The following is a 13,920-nucleotide window of genomic DNA, read 5'->3' on the forward strand; positions in this document are numbered from 1 at the left end:
GAGTTTTGCGCAACCCGGCTGCCGTACCGGAAGTGTCGCTGGAGATCAAACCACGTGTGGTATTGTGGGAAAGTGAGCCTAACAATCATGGCGGACGCCTTTGGAGACGGCTTGTTCAGCGTGTTTGACGATAATCAACAAACCACCGCGAGTAAAACGATACCTGCTTCTCTGACACCCGACATCGGGTAAATGGCTTTTTTTGTTATTGCAAAATGTCGTTGTATGAAATGAGGAGGTTTGTACGTCCCGGGAACGTCACTTTAACCCAACGTACGTCAGTTAGCTAGCTTTAACGTTGTTCAACTTTCCGTTAACTCGTTATTAATATAACACCGAATGAACCGGCTGCTGGTTCTGACAATGCTGCATGTCGCATGTCTGTTTTAGTTAAAACAGCGTTATTAAATAGTCAAACATTTTTTAGGAGAATGTCTAATTTAAGGTTCCATCGTGCTAGCTAGTGTTAGCTTAACTGCTAACGTTAATCCAATATTATAGCTCAGGTAAAAACTCTTTAGATGTTTTTTTTTTTTTTAACTTTTTCTAGGAAAAATGAGATTAAAAATGACGCCGACATGGATACTGCTCCGTCGGCCCCGATCAAGAGGGAGGCTGACAGTGAGCTTGGAGAGGAGATGGGGTTCGGGAAGAAACCCCGACACGACACCAGTTCCGAGCTAAAGTGAGAGGAGTTAACGTTAGAATCGTTACACTACGGTGCTGTTGTACATTTAACTGACAAGAAGTCGATTTTTACTTTGTTTTATTTACTTCAGTCTTGCAGAAGTTATGCCCCAAGTGAAGGTGGAGCAAGTCGAAACCGTGGAAGGATGCTCACATGAGGTAAAAGGAAAAACATATCGACAGCAAATTGACAATTTTAATTAAATTCCGGTCTGATTTCTCCAATTAAAATGTTAAAACTTGTTAACAATACAGTCTTTCCCTAATAGGTGGCACTGCCTCTCAATGATGAGTATAAACCGCTGAAATCGAGAGTGGGGAAAGCAGCCAAGGTAAAAATCTGTCCTTTGGTTGTGGAATTTAATTTTTTTTTTTTTTAAATCTATGTCTATTCTGCCAGGTTATTAAAAAAATCTACTAACCTTTCGGACATATTGTTGCAAACATTATCCTAACTTTAAAACGGCAGCACATTATCACACCTTCACTGTATGAGTAGTAAAATGACGTTTGAATATTAAAAAACACACATATTCGAATATCTGGTTGCTACGGAGGAGACTTACATATATGGCAGCCTTCATTCAGTGATTGAAACAAATATGCTTAACGTAAAGAGGCGAGTATGGAACAGACATTGAACGCTATGAGCGAGCTGTGCTGTGGTGCACATGGAACTTTTCCTGAGCATGAAACGGCAAATAATCAAACCAGTGCATGAAGCTGTTGTAGCCTGGTCTATTTATTCATGCGGAATTAAGTCAGTACAGTAGCGCACTACCCGCAAAACGGACAGACTCTGCTCCCGCTGTTTTTTTTATTTTTTTCATTTTTATTTGAATATTAATTTTCGCACTAGAATACATGTTTTTAACAACTATTTGAATATAGAATATTCATTGACAGCCCTACAGTAGCACAAGACGATATTGTGCGTTGTGTACTTGTTGGATAACAATGGGCTGGCATTGCACCTGGATGTTTATTTTCTCTCTTTCACGTGTCACGCTTGTCCTGCAGGAGTACCCCTTTGTTCTTGACCCGTTCCAGCGTGAAGCCATCTTATGTCTTGACAACAACGAGTCTGTTCTTGTGTCTGCACACACCTCTGCTGGCAAGACCGTCTGTGCTGAGTGAGCATCTTTGGCAGTTTTGTTCAAAATGAATATCTGTACTGTTGAGTACTGTCTGTACTGTTTTGTCTTGTATTTAGTTAACAACAGTTGTGTCTATTAACCTCTTGTGTCGTGCGCTTGCAGATACGCCATTGCACTGGCCCTCAGAGAGAAACAGAGAGTGATCTTCACCAGCCCCATCAAAGCTCTCTCCAACCAGAAGTACAGAGAAATGTACGAAGAGTTCCAGGATGTGGGGCTGATGACCGGTGACGTCACCATCAACCCCACTGCCTCCTGCCTCGTCATGACAACAGAGGTAAGATGGGACGGCGAGTTAAGAGAGAGAGAGAGAGAGTTCTGCAGGTTGAGCGTGCCACTGGGGGGAGCAGAAGCATCACTGACGGGTTGCATTGCCACGATGAACCTCTTTTCTTTTTTTTCCTCCAGATCCTAAGGAGCATGCTGTACCGGGGCTCTGAGATCATGAGGGAGGTGGCGTGGGTTGTCTTTGATGAGATCCATTACATGAGAGATGCAGGTGAGTGCGGAATACAGCAGCCTCAGGGTGTTCACGCAGGTACCTGCCTGGTACCACGTGCTTGTACTGCATCACATGCAGTAGACGAGAATCTTGCCTCGTCCCAGTGACTTTGAGAGGAAAGACTTTGACCTACAGTGTAAATACATACGCTGCTAAACTGGTGATTTTTTGTCCAATACATTTTGAAATAGATGTCCCATGGTTTAAGATTCTACTTTTTACTTTTTTGAGGATGACATTTGCCCCAAAACTCGGTGGTAAAACAGGCACTTTAGAATGAGCTTGTGCAGTTTAAAACGCTAGGTATGTCTTTGAACAATCATGAGTAAACACAACAGGCAAAAGTTCTATTAAAAACAACCGTGTTTCTGCTTGTGATAAATGCCTCTGGTTTCTGTGTATTTCAGAGCGTGGTGTCGTTTGGGAGGAAACCATCATTCTTCTTCCTGACAATGTGCATTACGTCTTCCTGTCAGCCACGATCCCCAATGCCAGACAGTTTGCAGAGTGGATTACGCACCTACACAAACAGGTGGGATGTTGTACTGGAAGATATTATTGTTATTATTATTATTGTAAGAGTTACACAAATACGTCACCCACAAAATGGCCATTTGTATCAATCAAGTATTCACTCCAGATTATCTTAAATTATTGAAGAAAACTTTGAATGAGGATAGAACTTGATGAATGACACCTGGGTTATACTGCATGGTTGTGTGACAGTTTGAAAACGGGTGTTTGGATTTGGTTACGCCGTTATTAATCTTGACGTCCATTTACTTGAATTCATTTCGGATTTAGTAAGTATTTAAAAGTTAGTTCAAAGAATGTAACATGTGGCTTGTGATTGATATACAAACAACAAAGTATTCCTTTTTAAAAGACATCCTGCTGTATGAAATGTGAGGGACAATTATCCGTCTTTATGAAAGGATCCGGTTAACATTCCAATGTGTGTTTTCTTCTTCTTTTTTTTCCATTATTAAGTGTTTCTGTCTCATGTCTCCTTTAGCCATGCCATGTCGTCTACACGGACTACCGTCCCACTCCACTGCAGCACTACATCTTTCCAGCAGGAGGGGACGGACTCCACCTGGTTGTCGATGAGAACGTACGGTCCTCAACGGGCACACATGATCTCATGTCCGTCTCCCTATTTTGGATGCATAACATCTTTGTTTCTTTTCTGTGCTTCAGGGAGACTTCAGAGAGGACAATTTCAACTCGGCCATGAAGGTGCTGAGAGATGCAGGGGATTCTGGGGGAAGCGCAGGGGGCAAGTGGGACCCAAGAGGGCGGAAAGCGCCGACTAAAGGTGTGTGTGTGTGTGTGTCAGCTTTAGAAGAAGGACATGTGTAAATATCTGAGTCATTCATCCACCCACACTCCCATCTATGATCGCCTCAGGCCCGTCCAATGTGTTCAAGATCGTAAAGATGATCATGGAGAGAAACTTCCAGCCCGTCATCATTTTCAGCTTCAGCAAGAAAGAATGTGAGGCCTACGCGCTGCAGGTGGCCAAGCTGGACTTCAACAGAGGTATGTCTGCTAGTGCCGCCATTCAGCAACGCTGTGCTTTCATCCGCGGTACCTCAGCGCCGAATGCATAACTACTCGATACACCCACAAGAGGTTCTTTAGTTTGAGGATGAGTCCCACCAGCGTCATGGTGTTCGTTTGGATGGGTGACGGCATGTGTTTCGTGCACCAGGTTTGTGTCGAGTGCCATTTTACTTGATTGAGGAACAACGTCGAAATAGGAATCTTATTTGTGAAGAATTATCGCATTAAAATGTTTCAAGACATCCTTCATAAGTCCTCATAACCTAAAATGGAAGATGCTCTTTTTTTCTTCTTCTTTTACCAAGCAACAGCAAACTACCTGTTTTGTTTCTGTCATTTCGAAATTAGAGGGACCAATTCTTCCCCCCAAACCGAAGCCAGACAGTTTAACAGCATGTTTGCAGGTTGTTGTTGTTACGGAGTTCCTTTGTTTGTGTGCGTAGGAGGGTCATAATGAGGGGAGGGAGCCACATGGCTCTTTTCTTCTACCCTTTCTCTTTTGTGCTCCCTATATGCTCTTATAAGTAGGGTTGGGTATCGTTTGAATTTGAGCGATACCGATTCCGATACTGATTCCTTGTTTCGATTCCGGTTCCCAGCGATTCTCGATTCCGATTCTTTTAAGATGCAGGGTCAAAAAAGTTTAAGTTTAAGATATTTTAAATGAGCTAGCTAACCAAGGGTCTTTCTGAAGGAAATAGTCTGACCTTCTCCATCAATGTTAATTCTATGAACTTTTTATTAACTTGACTATGAATTTCTAACAGGCTGTTTTCAACTACAATATAAATGTCAAACTATGAACTTGAATATTGTTTAAACATTATAAATAACAGGGGTACACTTTCCTCCATAGAGCTTTATTTTTGAAACCTCACAAAAACACATTTACTCGTGAGTGTGTGATACTGCAGGTACTTAAACGTTACCTTGCTCCCACTGATGGACGAACCCTTGGAATCAGAGGAAGAGGCAGCGCGTCAAACACGGGGCACACGGAGGGGGGGGGGGGGGCGCAACTCTCCCAACCTCAAATCGGGGACACTTTCGCTGACGGGGGGCTGCTGGCGGTCGACGCGGGGAGTGCTAGTACAATCTGTTTTTTCCTTTGCAGCGCCAGCCTCACGGCTCATTTTAACAGATAGGACTGCTCCGCTCGGGCCACCCGGCACCCGCGCGCACACTGGTCTGATGCGTCACAAATTTACAACAACCGGGAGTTTCTTGCCAAGTTTTCGGTTTGTTTCGAAAAGTGTAACCACACTTTGGACCGCCGACGCACGCTATACATGTTCGATCGCGCTGTTACGCCAACACTTCCGGTGGACGCTTCTTCGTTGGTGTTCAGCGGTTTCCATTTCCGGTCGGCGCCGGCGGACTGAGAATCGAAACAAGGAATCGAATTTTAAACTTTTGAACAATACCGGGTAAATCGCAAAGCTAGTTCCGATTCCATTCGATTCTCGATACCCAACCCTAATCATCAGCATTCTTATAAACACTGAAGCCAGAGCCCCCCCCCCCCCGCCTTGTTTCATGACCCATGCTTTCTGGGCAGCTCAGTGCTGCCGACCTGCGACGTCAGTATTTTTTGTTTTTCGGGTCGAACGGCAGCATTATAGTTGGTCATCAGTTGCCACTAATGGGAAGAGCCTGAGGTTGACGCAGTCAGGTCCGCAGCCAAATATCCCAGCAATTACAGGTCACTTCTCTTTTGCAATCTTCATCAGAACAATGTTTCTTTGTCCATTATTGTCTATTTACTGAGTACCAAGAACTGTCTTTGTTTCTTGTTTCTTCTTCCTTTTGTCCCACATTTTTGATACAATGGCTCTACAGTGCATGTTTAGTGTGTTTGGAGCCTCTCTGGGAGCTTCTTTGGACACTCTGTATTTAGCTTGGGAGGCAGAGCTATTTCCTTTTTTTCCCTCTTTGTTTTAATTGGCCCCAGTGCGTGTTGGTCTGTGGTATTGCTTTGTTATGAAAACATTCAAACAAGTTCCTTTGACATTATAAACGCAGGCTGGGCCATCCGTATGTCTTGGAGGTCCAAGTTTCTAAATAACACGGCCTCCTAAGAGGGGTTTCATGAGTAAAAAGAGACCAGGGACTAAGATAATAATGTGTGTGTGTGTGGAGTCTCGTGGTTTAAGGGAATAAGAAATGTCTTTGTGCTAATATTTAGATATTCTCCTCCACCGCCATGAGAAGACATTTGTTTTGACACACAGTCTGTTTATTTCCAGATGACGAGAAGCGTCTGGTGGAGGAAGTTTTCAACAACGCGGTGGACTGTCTATCGGACGAAGACAAGAAACTCCCTCAGGTGGGCGTCTGAACTCTCGCGTGTTTTACAACCCTCCACGTCGGCTCTTTTTGAGCCCAGCGCCTTGTGTTAAAAAAAAAAAAAACACTTTTCTGTTCAGAGGAGTCTTAATCTGCTGTAAACTAAACAGCTGCCCGCATAATGCTTGTGTTGTTGTTGAGTCGCATTACGCGAACCTGCCGCGTTGAGGCAGCAGTTGTTAGTGGCTAGACCGCTACGGCGAGGGCGCGCTTTTCCACTATGAGGCTCGTAGCCGCTTCTCCACTCGAATGAAGGCGCTAAACCGCCGCTAATCTGCCGCTCGGGCGTTCCTCAGGTGGAGCACGTGCTGCCGCTGCTGAAGAGGGGGATAGGAATCCACCACGGAGGCCTGCTGCCCATCCTCAAGGAGACCATCGAGATCCTTTTCTCCGAAGGCCTGATCAAGGTACAGAATCATCAACCCACGACGTCCCCAAACACACATTGTTTGTTTACCATAAAACTGACGTCGTGTTGATAGCGCGTTGCGTTCTCATTTCAGGCCCTGTTTGCCACGGAGACGTTCGCCATGGGCATCAACATGCCGGCTCGCACTGTGCTCTTCACCAGCGCACGCAAGTTCGACGGCAAGAATCACCGCTTCGTAAGCGCACAGTCATGCACGCTGTTGTTAATATAACGTGATAAACCAGGACAGATGTCTTGTGACGGGGGACATTCCTCTGGGATTTATTCCCCCTGCTCGTCCCAGCGTTTGGTGCAGAGTACCAGCGGGTACATTTTGTTGGGCAATTTCAAGAGCCGTGAGCAGGCGTAAAGGCCGTAAAGCTTACTTTATGTGAACTAGCAAGAAGGTGCAAGGCTGATCTCCTCGTTACTTTCAATGAGCAGCCAATGAAATCGTAGAACTCCCCGTAAAAATGTGCTATCGCTTTGAAGCAGCAGCTCTGCTCCATATGCAGTGTGGAGGTGTCACACTGTGTTGCAGCGCCACGTAAACAGCCGTGTGTGTGTGTGTGTGTGTGTGTGTGTGTGTGTGTGTGTGTGTGTGTGTGTGTGTGTGTGTGTGTGTGTGTGTGTGTGTGTGTGTGTGTGTGTGTGTGTGTGTGTGTGTGTGTGTGTGTGTGTGTGTGTGTGTGTGTGTGTGTGTGTGTGTGTGAGCACCCTTCGTCCTTACTTCATTTACATAGTTTTTCAACTCACATGGACTTGAAGAGAATGTGAGAGGGAATGGGGAGGGCGGGGGGCTGTTTCCCTCCAAGAGGTTCATCAGGAACATCTGGTGCCTCCGACGATGCCAAAGCTCCACGCAGGCACTCACACATTTGAATTCCTGAAACACACTGATTTAAAATCGAGAGCTGATCCCTTGGCATCCGATCAGGTCAACAGCCAAATACTCATGTGTGGAGGGAAAGCAGAATTATTGCACACAGAAAGAAGTCCTGGAAGGATCATAGCACTCTGCCTCAGTGCTTTCCTGCCCCTCATCTAGATTTGTATGTTTCTACTGCAGATAAATTAGACACACAGTCAGCGGTTGTATTGTTTTTCTACCGAGTGTCCTTATTTATTGTCTTGTGTGCTTTCATGTGGTGTAGATCACGTCAGGTGAGTACATCCAGATGTCGGGCCGAGCCGGGAGGAGAGGAATGGACGACAGGGGGATTGTTATTTTCATGGCGGACGAGAAGATGAGCCCAAACGTTGGCAAACAGCTGCTCAAGGTACCGCGGTACCTTTATACACGGGTTGAATCCATTGCTGTCTCGCTGACAAATGGTGTGAATGATTAAATGGAAAAATGCTTATGTGACTCTTAAGTTATCCCCTCTATAGATCATAAACTCAATAAAACGTCTTATAACTGATATAAATATGTCACTGTGTAGCTTTTTTTTATGTAAAACTCTCCATGGGGTTACTTGGAGAAATCTTTGGTTCATATTTGTGTTTTCGGGAGGTTGTGATTTGCTAAATCTCTGTATCGAATTTGAGAAAGTGACTTCAGCTTGCAATTATTTAGGCCTTTTACCTTCTTGGCGCTTACAGTAAAGTTCTAACAACATGTGGCCGTGCGTTTATAACGACAGCATTTCTTCTTTTAAATGTTTTTCTTCTGTCTCCCGGTCGTTGTGCCCCTCAGGGCTCAGCTGACCCTTTGAACAGTGCCTTCCACCTGACCTACAACATGGTCCTCAACCTGCTGCGTGTGGAGGAGATCAACCCAGAGTACATGCTGGAGAAGTCCTTCTACCAGTTCCAACACTACAGGGCTTTGCCCGGTGTTGTGGAGAGTAAGCATATCTACATCTGCATGTACTGCAGGAAGTAGCCTGTACCGCAAACGGACCCTAACCACAGCTCTTCTATTTACTCATTTAAATGTGCTAAGACTCCACAACTAAGGCATCTTTTATCATTGGGTGTCTGGAATGTTTTTTCCCCTTGTAGATGCTAAAATACTATTTGAATCTCCTGTTGTGGCCTTACTCTCGTTGATTTCTTCGCAGGAATTAAGAAGTATGAGAAGGAGTACCATCTCATTGAAATTCCCAATGAAGAGCACGTGTTCACTTACTTCAAAATCCGACAGCAGCTGGCCAAACTGGCCCAAGAGATACAGGAGTTCACCCACAAACCCAAATACTGCTTGCCCTTCCTGCAGCCTGGGCGCCTCGTCAAGGTAGAGCTTCACACACTCCCCGACAGGCCCGCAGTGAGTCGCTCGAACGCCTCATTTCACAGCCCTCTGTGTTGACCCCTCAGGTGAAAAATGAAGACGCTGACTTCGGCTGGGGGATCGTCGTCAACTTTTCCAAGAAGACGAACGTGAAGGTAAGTCGGCGTTCCGGGCGCACGTGATTCCATACACAAGCGCCCGAGACTAATGTGCAATTTCCCTTCATGTAGACGACTGCAGAGGCGCAGGCGCTGTACGTGGTGGAGGTTTTGGTCCACTGCAGCAAGGACAGCGTGAAGGAGGCTGCGACCGAGGCTGCGAAACCCGCTGCTCCGGGGGAGGCTGGAGAGATGCAGGTGGATTAAACAAGCGCACACGCCTCTGCATGTTTCATTCACAAATAAGACTAGAGGGTTTTCGTGGAGTATAACTCCTTTTTTTAATTTTTTTTTATGCATTTATTATTCAACTCCTTGTCCAGGTGGTCCCGGTGATGCTTCATCTCCTGACTTCCATCAGCTCAGTTCGCCTCTACATCCCCAAAGACCTGAGGCCCTTTGACAACCGACAGCTCATGCTCAAGTCTATTCAGGTACAAAAGGCAGCCGTGTTGCAACAATGGAAAGAGAACTTTTGCGAAACCCGCCTCTAATCGTTGAAATATTTGCCCTCACTTCCCACCCCCCCAAACGTTTGGTCTGCAGGAGGTGCAGAAACGTTTCCCAGATGGCGTTCCTCTGCTGGACCCCGTGGATGACATGGGCATCAAAGACCCGGCACTGAAGAAAGTTATTCAGAAAGTGGAGGCCTTTGAGCACCGCCTGTACTCCCACCCCCTGCACAGCGACCCCAACCTGGAGTCAGCGTATTCCCTCTGTGAGAAGAAAGCTGTGGTGAGAAGACAAATGAGTTGTTTTTTTTGTTTCGTTTTTTTCAGTTTGTCGGAGCGGCAAAAGGTCACCGGCAGAAAAACGTCAAACTCCAATGAAACCAGTTGAATACAAAGCAAACAGCCGGGTTTTGTTACCCTGAAACATTAACCTTGTTGGATTACTATATATGACCTTTCGTGGACTCTTCCTGCCACGTGACTTCATGTAACCGACCAGGTTTGACAAGTTGAGCAGAAATGGTGTGTTCCAGTGTGTTGTGCCGTTCAAACTGGATTAAGAGATTAACCTGTATCTCCTATGGGAATTTCTCTACAGCTAATCCTTAATCGCGTTGCTGCAGCCAACCTTCGTATTGGCCTTTTACAAAAATGACAGCTGAGGAGACCTGTCTCACTTCACTACTATTTCTACAAAGCATGCGATGTGGAGGATGTAGTTGTAATCTACTTGATGCCATGTGGACCAAAGCCACAATCAGACACATTTATTTGTTGGACATAAAAGGTGGACATGGAGATAGCTTTTACTTTCATTTGAAATATTTCTACATTATCTCACCGGAAACCATTCGTTTTGAAGCAATTGTGCTATAATTCCTTGAGCAATGCGCCATGCTGCGGAGATCTGTTTGTGTGTCTTAGGGGTGTTTCCTAATCTCGAGTGGTAAAGGTTAAAAGTTCATCATTATTAACACCGATAAGCAGGCGGATGAACATCTGTTGGCTGATTACTCAAATGTTCTCCCTCCTTCGCAAGTTATTGTAGTGTTTAGAATGATCTCATGCCCCAAACATCTGGGAGTTATCACAGTGCTTTTTCACATTTGTGTGTGTGTGTGTGTGTGTTTGTTTGTGCAGATCGCAGCTAAGGTTCGAACGGCCAAGCACGAGCTGAAGGAGGCGCGCACCGTCCTGCAGATGGACAAGCTCAAGTGCAGGAAGAGGGTCCTGCGACGCCTCGGCTTCGCCAGTCCGTCCGACGTCATCGAGATGAAGGGGAGGGTCGCCTGTGAAATCAGCAGGTGGGGGAGCGACCGATTCCCATTCAAACCACGCTGGCCGGGCGGATGTTTTAACGCGGTCACTGTGACCTTCGTCCTGCTAAAGTGGAGATGATATTATCTCCGCTTGCTTCTTCCAGTGCCGATGAGCTCCTGCTGACGGAAATGATTTTCAACGGCCTCTTCAACGACCTGACGGCGGAGCAGGCCACCGCCCTGCTGTCCTGCTTCGTGTTCCAGGAGAACGTATGAACAAACGCACACAACCCCCCCCCCCCCCCGGTGCCCGTCCCTGCGTATAGAAGCTGCGGCCGCTTTCTTGGCCTCTACGCTCGCACGGCAACAAAAACAAAAACGCCCCCCCCCCCCCCCCCCCCGACTCTGACGTTAATGTTAATGAAGCCTCTCGGTCGGGCGCTTTAACGACCCTTTTCTCTGGAGCTCTTCCACTGAGAAACAAACAAACGTCCACCGCGTAGGTCACCAGCCCGAAGGTCGTAGCATTTTACTGTTTGCTTCGTACGAGCTGATACGAGGGAAATGGGACAGGTGTGTTGGAAGCAGGCAGTGGTCAAAGTGGACCAGCTGCAACACCTACTTGGAGGTTTTCTCGAGTCGGATCGAATCTGAAGCGCCATTAGTCTCTTCTGTTGATTTGGCCTAAAGTCAGAAATGTTCACAACATTGATGATGTAATTCTGCCCTCCAGGTTGTGGAGATACCGAAGCTGACTGAACAGCTGGCGGCTCCCTTGAGACAAATGCAGGTCAGAAAAACTGACAATGACCTCCGACTCGCTCCAGTTAATGAAAGTTTGAATTCGGCTGGAAACTTAATTCCGTTTTTCTTTTTTTTTTCTTTTTTCAGGAATGTGCGAAGCGCATCGCAAAGGTCTCTGCAGACGCCAAGCTGGAGGTGGACGAGGAGACGTATCTGGGGCAGTTTAAGCCCCACCTCATGGACGTGGTGTTCGCCTGGGCAAACGGCGCCACGTTCGCTCAGATCTGCAAGATGACCGACGTCTTTGAAGGTTTGCAATTGAAATGAATAACAAACATGACAGGAAGTTAACATACTGACTTCCCTTTTTTTTTTTTTTTTAATTCCAATTTGTAGGTATTTCCATAGTTGGTATTTTATCTACTACATTCATTTGAAAGCAATACTTACACATAAACTAATTTAATACGCGGTTAAAGATTAAATGAGTGGCTCGTAAAACATTCCATGTCAGAGGTCCCAAAAGTCAACAGTGTGCAATATAATAAAAAATAATAAAACGTCATAGCTGAGTGTTCAAGGGTCAGAGAGAAGCAATTATTCATTCTGCAATAATATACAGGTTAAGAATCTGCAGCGGTACAAAAGCTCTTTGCCGGCTGTCGGCGGCTCTCACTGACGGATTCGGTGCAGTGTGAGTCGAGTCGTTTCTCTCTCACTGCCAACACTGACCTCAGCCGGGAGACATGTCACGGGGCGCCATGAGGAAATATGGAGGGAGCGTTGGACGACCGAGTGAAAATGCTCCATTTAACTGATTGTTGGAAGTGGCAATGACTAAAGGACTCATTTCCCAGCATTTACACTTTAGTTGGAATTGATACGTTGTAAATGTACAAAATAAAATAGTATTAGCACTAAATAACATCTAGTTATTCACTAGAACTTATTTGTAAATTGGGTTGAAAGTGCACATCTGTGAGGAGTCACACTGCATTCCTGCTAGATGTCCTTATTCTGCCATTGATCGCCCTGCATGGATTAATGTGTGTGTGTGTGTGTGTGTGTTGTAGGAAGCATCATCCGCTGCATGCGCCGCCTGGAAGAAGTCCTCAGGCAGATGTGTTCTGCAGCCAAAGCCATCGGCAACACAGAGCTGGAGAACAAGTTTTCTGAAGGTAAGACAACGTTTGGCTGTTTGCTGGACAAACCGCGACTAAACCATTTTAGTGAAAACTATTTTGCAGATGAATTGAGGATGAAAATAATAGTTGGAAGTAGCTCTCACGGTTCCGGAGCCTTTTTAAGCAAGTAGGAGACATGATTGAGTTATTTGATGGTACTTCTTACCATCTTTATGGCATTAAAAAGCTCAACTGTTTATAGATGATATTTTGTTTCTGTGTCTCTGCAGGAATAACAAAGATCAAGAGAGACATTGTGTTTGCTGCCAGTCTCTACCTCTAACGATCCGACAGCTTCCCACCACCGCAGGATAAAGGCTATTCCCTCATTTTATTTCTGATTATTCCCCGACGGCTCTCTCGAACATCCATTATTTTTGTTTTAGTCTCACGTTTTTTCCAACTGTCAAATAGTGTGGCATTTATCCCCCTGAAGTTAAATTGGCTTTTAACTTATTTGTCCCGCCTTCAACTTTGTAATGTCGTGTTCTGCACGTTGAGAATTACATAAAATATATACATGATTGAGCAATTAAACAAGTGCTATTTTGTAGATGAACTCTGTTTAGAGAACACGGTAAACATTAATGCTTTTATTGTTTTTCCTTAGATTTACAAATTGGTTCATAATCTGAATTTTAAGGAAGGATGGAGGAATCAAACCAGTCTTTTTTTTCTTTTTCTTTTTTACATTTGTACATATTTCACTTTTTTTTTCTCCATAAAGTCAGTATGGCGTTTTTTTGAAATACAGCTTTTAAAAGAAATGATTGATGTCCTTTCCCTTTGTTCTTGATACACGACTAACGTCCTCTGCTGCAGGATCATCTCTCTGCTCTCCAGCACCTTCTGGCCTTGAGAAGCAAAGATTGCGCTCATCAGCAGACCTGGAAACTGATCCTACATTTTAAGATCCTAGAGATTGGCTTCAGGTCAGCAAAAGCACAAGGAAATTAAAATCTTCCCAAACTTTTTCATTAAAAAAAATAACCTGCATTCCTTAACAATCGTTAATTTAAGATGTTCTGCAGAGATTGATGCCACTCTTATAAATATGAAGTTACGTCTTGGCGGTAGATTATTATTCCTAATAGTATGTTGTTTTTTTTTCAAATTTATTTTTAAGGACATGAAAAATTGTGACTTAAATACCTAAACAGCTAATGTTAAGTCCTACTTGTGTATATTTGAAAAGAAGTTCCTAAAGCCGTATACACTGT

The 13,920-nt window shown here is 44.9% G+C and overlaps 1 protein-coding gene across 1 annotated transcript; it reads left to right on the forward strand.

Annotated features, from left to right (window-relative positions):
* The first annotated feature begins 32 nt into the window (after nt 1-32).
* On the forward strand, nt 33-13,441 carry mtrex (Mtr4 exosome RNA helicase). The gene is made up of 27 exons (XM_037484740.2): nt 33-188; nt 551-685; nt 780-846; nt 957-1,019; nt 1,708-1,820; nt 1,947-2,121; nt 2,253-2,343; nt 2,754-2,878; nt 3,362-3,460; nt 3,547-3,664; nt 3,757-3,888; nt 6,159-6,238; nt 6,555-6,665; nt 6,762-6,863; nt 7,822-7,947; nt 8,367-8,517; nt 8,734-8,906; nt 8,990-9,058; nt 9,134-9,259; nt 9,385-9,495; nt 9,608-9,796; nt 10,654-10,817; nt 10,937-11,042; nt 11,506-11,562; nt 11,664-11,826; nt 12,590-12,694; nt 12,931-13,441. Exons 1-27 carry the CDS (start codon nt 88-90, stop codon nt 12,981-12,983), a joined length of 3,105 nt encoding a protein of 1,034 aa, XP_037340637.2. The 5' UTR covers nt 33-87; the 3' UTR covers nt 12,984-13,441.
* Nucleotides 13,442-13,920: the final 479 nt, after the last annotated feature.

This window comes from Pungitius pungitius, chromosome 18, assembly GCF_949316345.1.
Source record: "Pungitius pungitius chromosome 18, fPunPun2.1, whole genome shotgun sequence".
In the NCBI taxonomy this organism is placed as follows: Eukaryota; Metazoa; Chordata; class Actinopteri; order Perciformes; family Gasterosteidae; genus Pungitius; species Pungitius pungitius.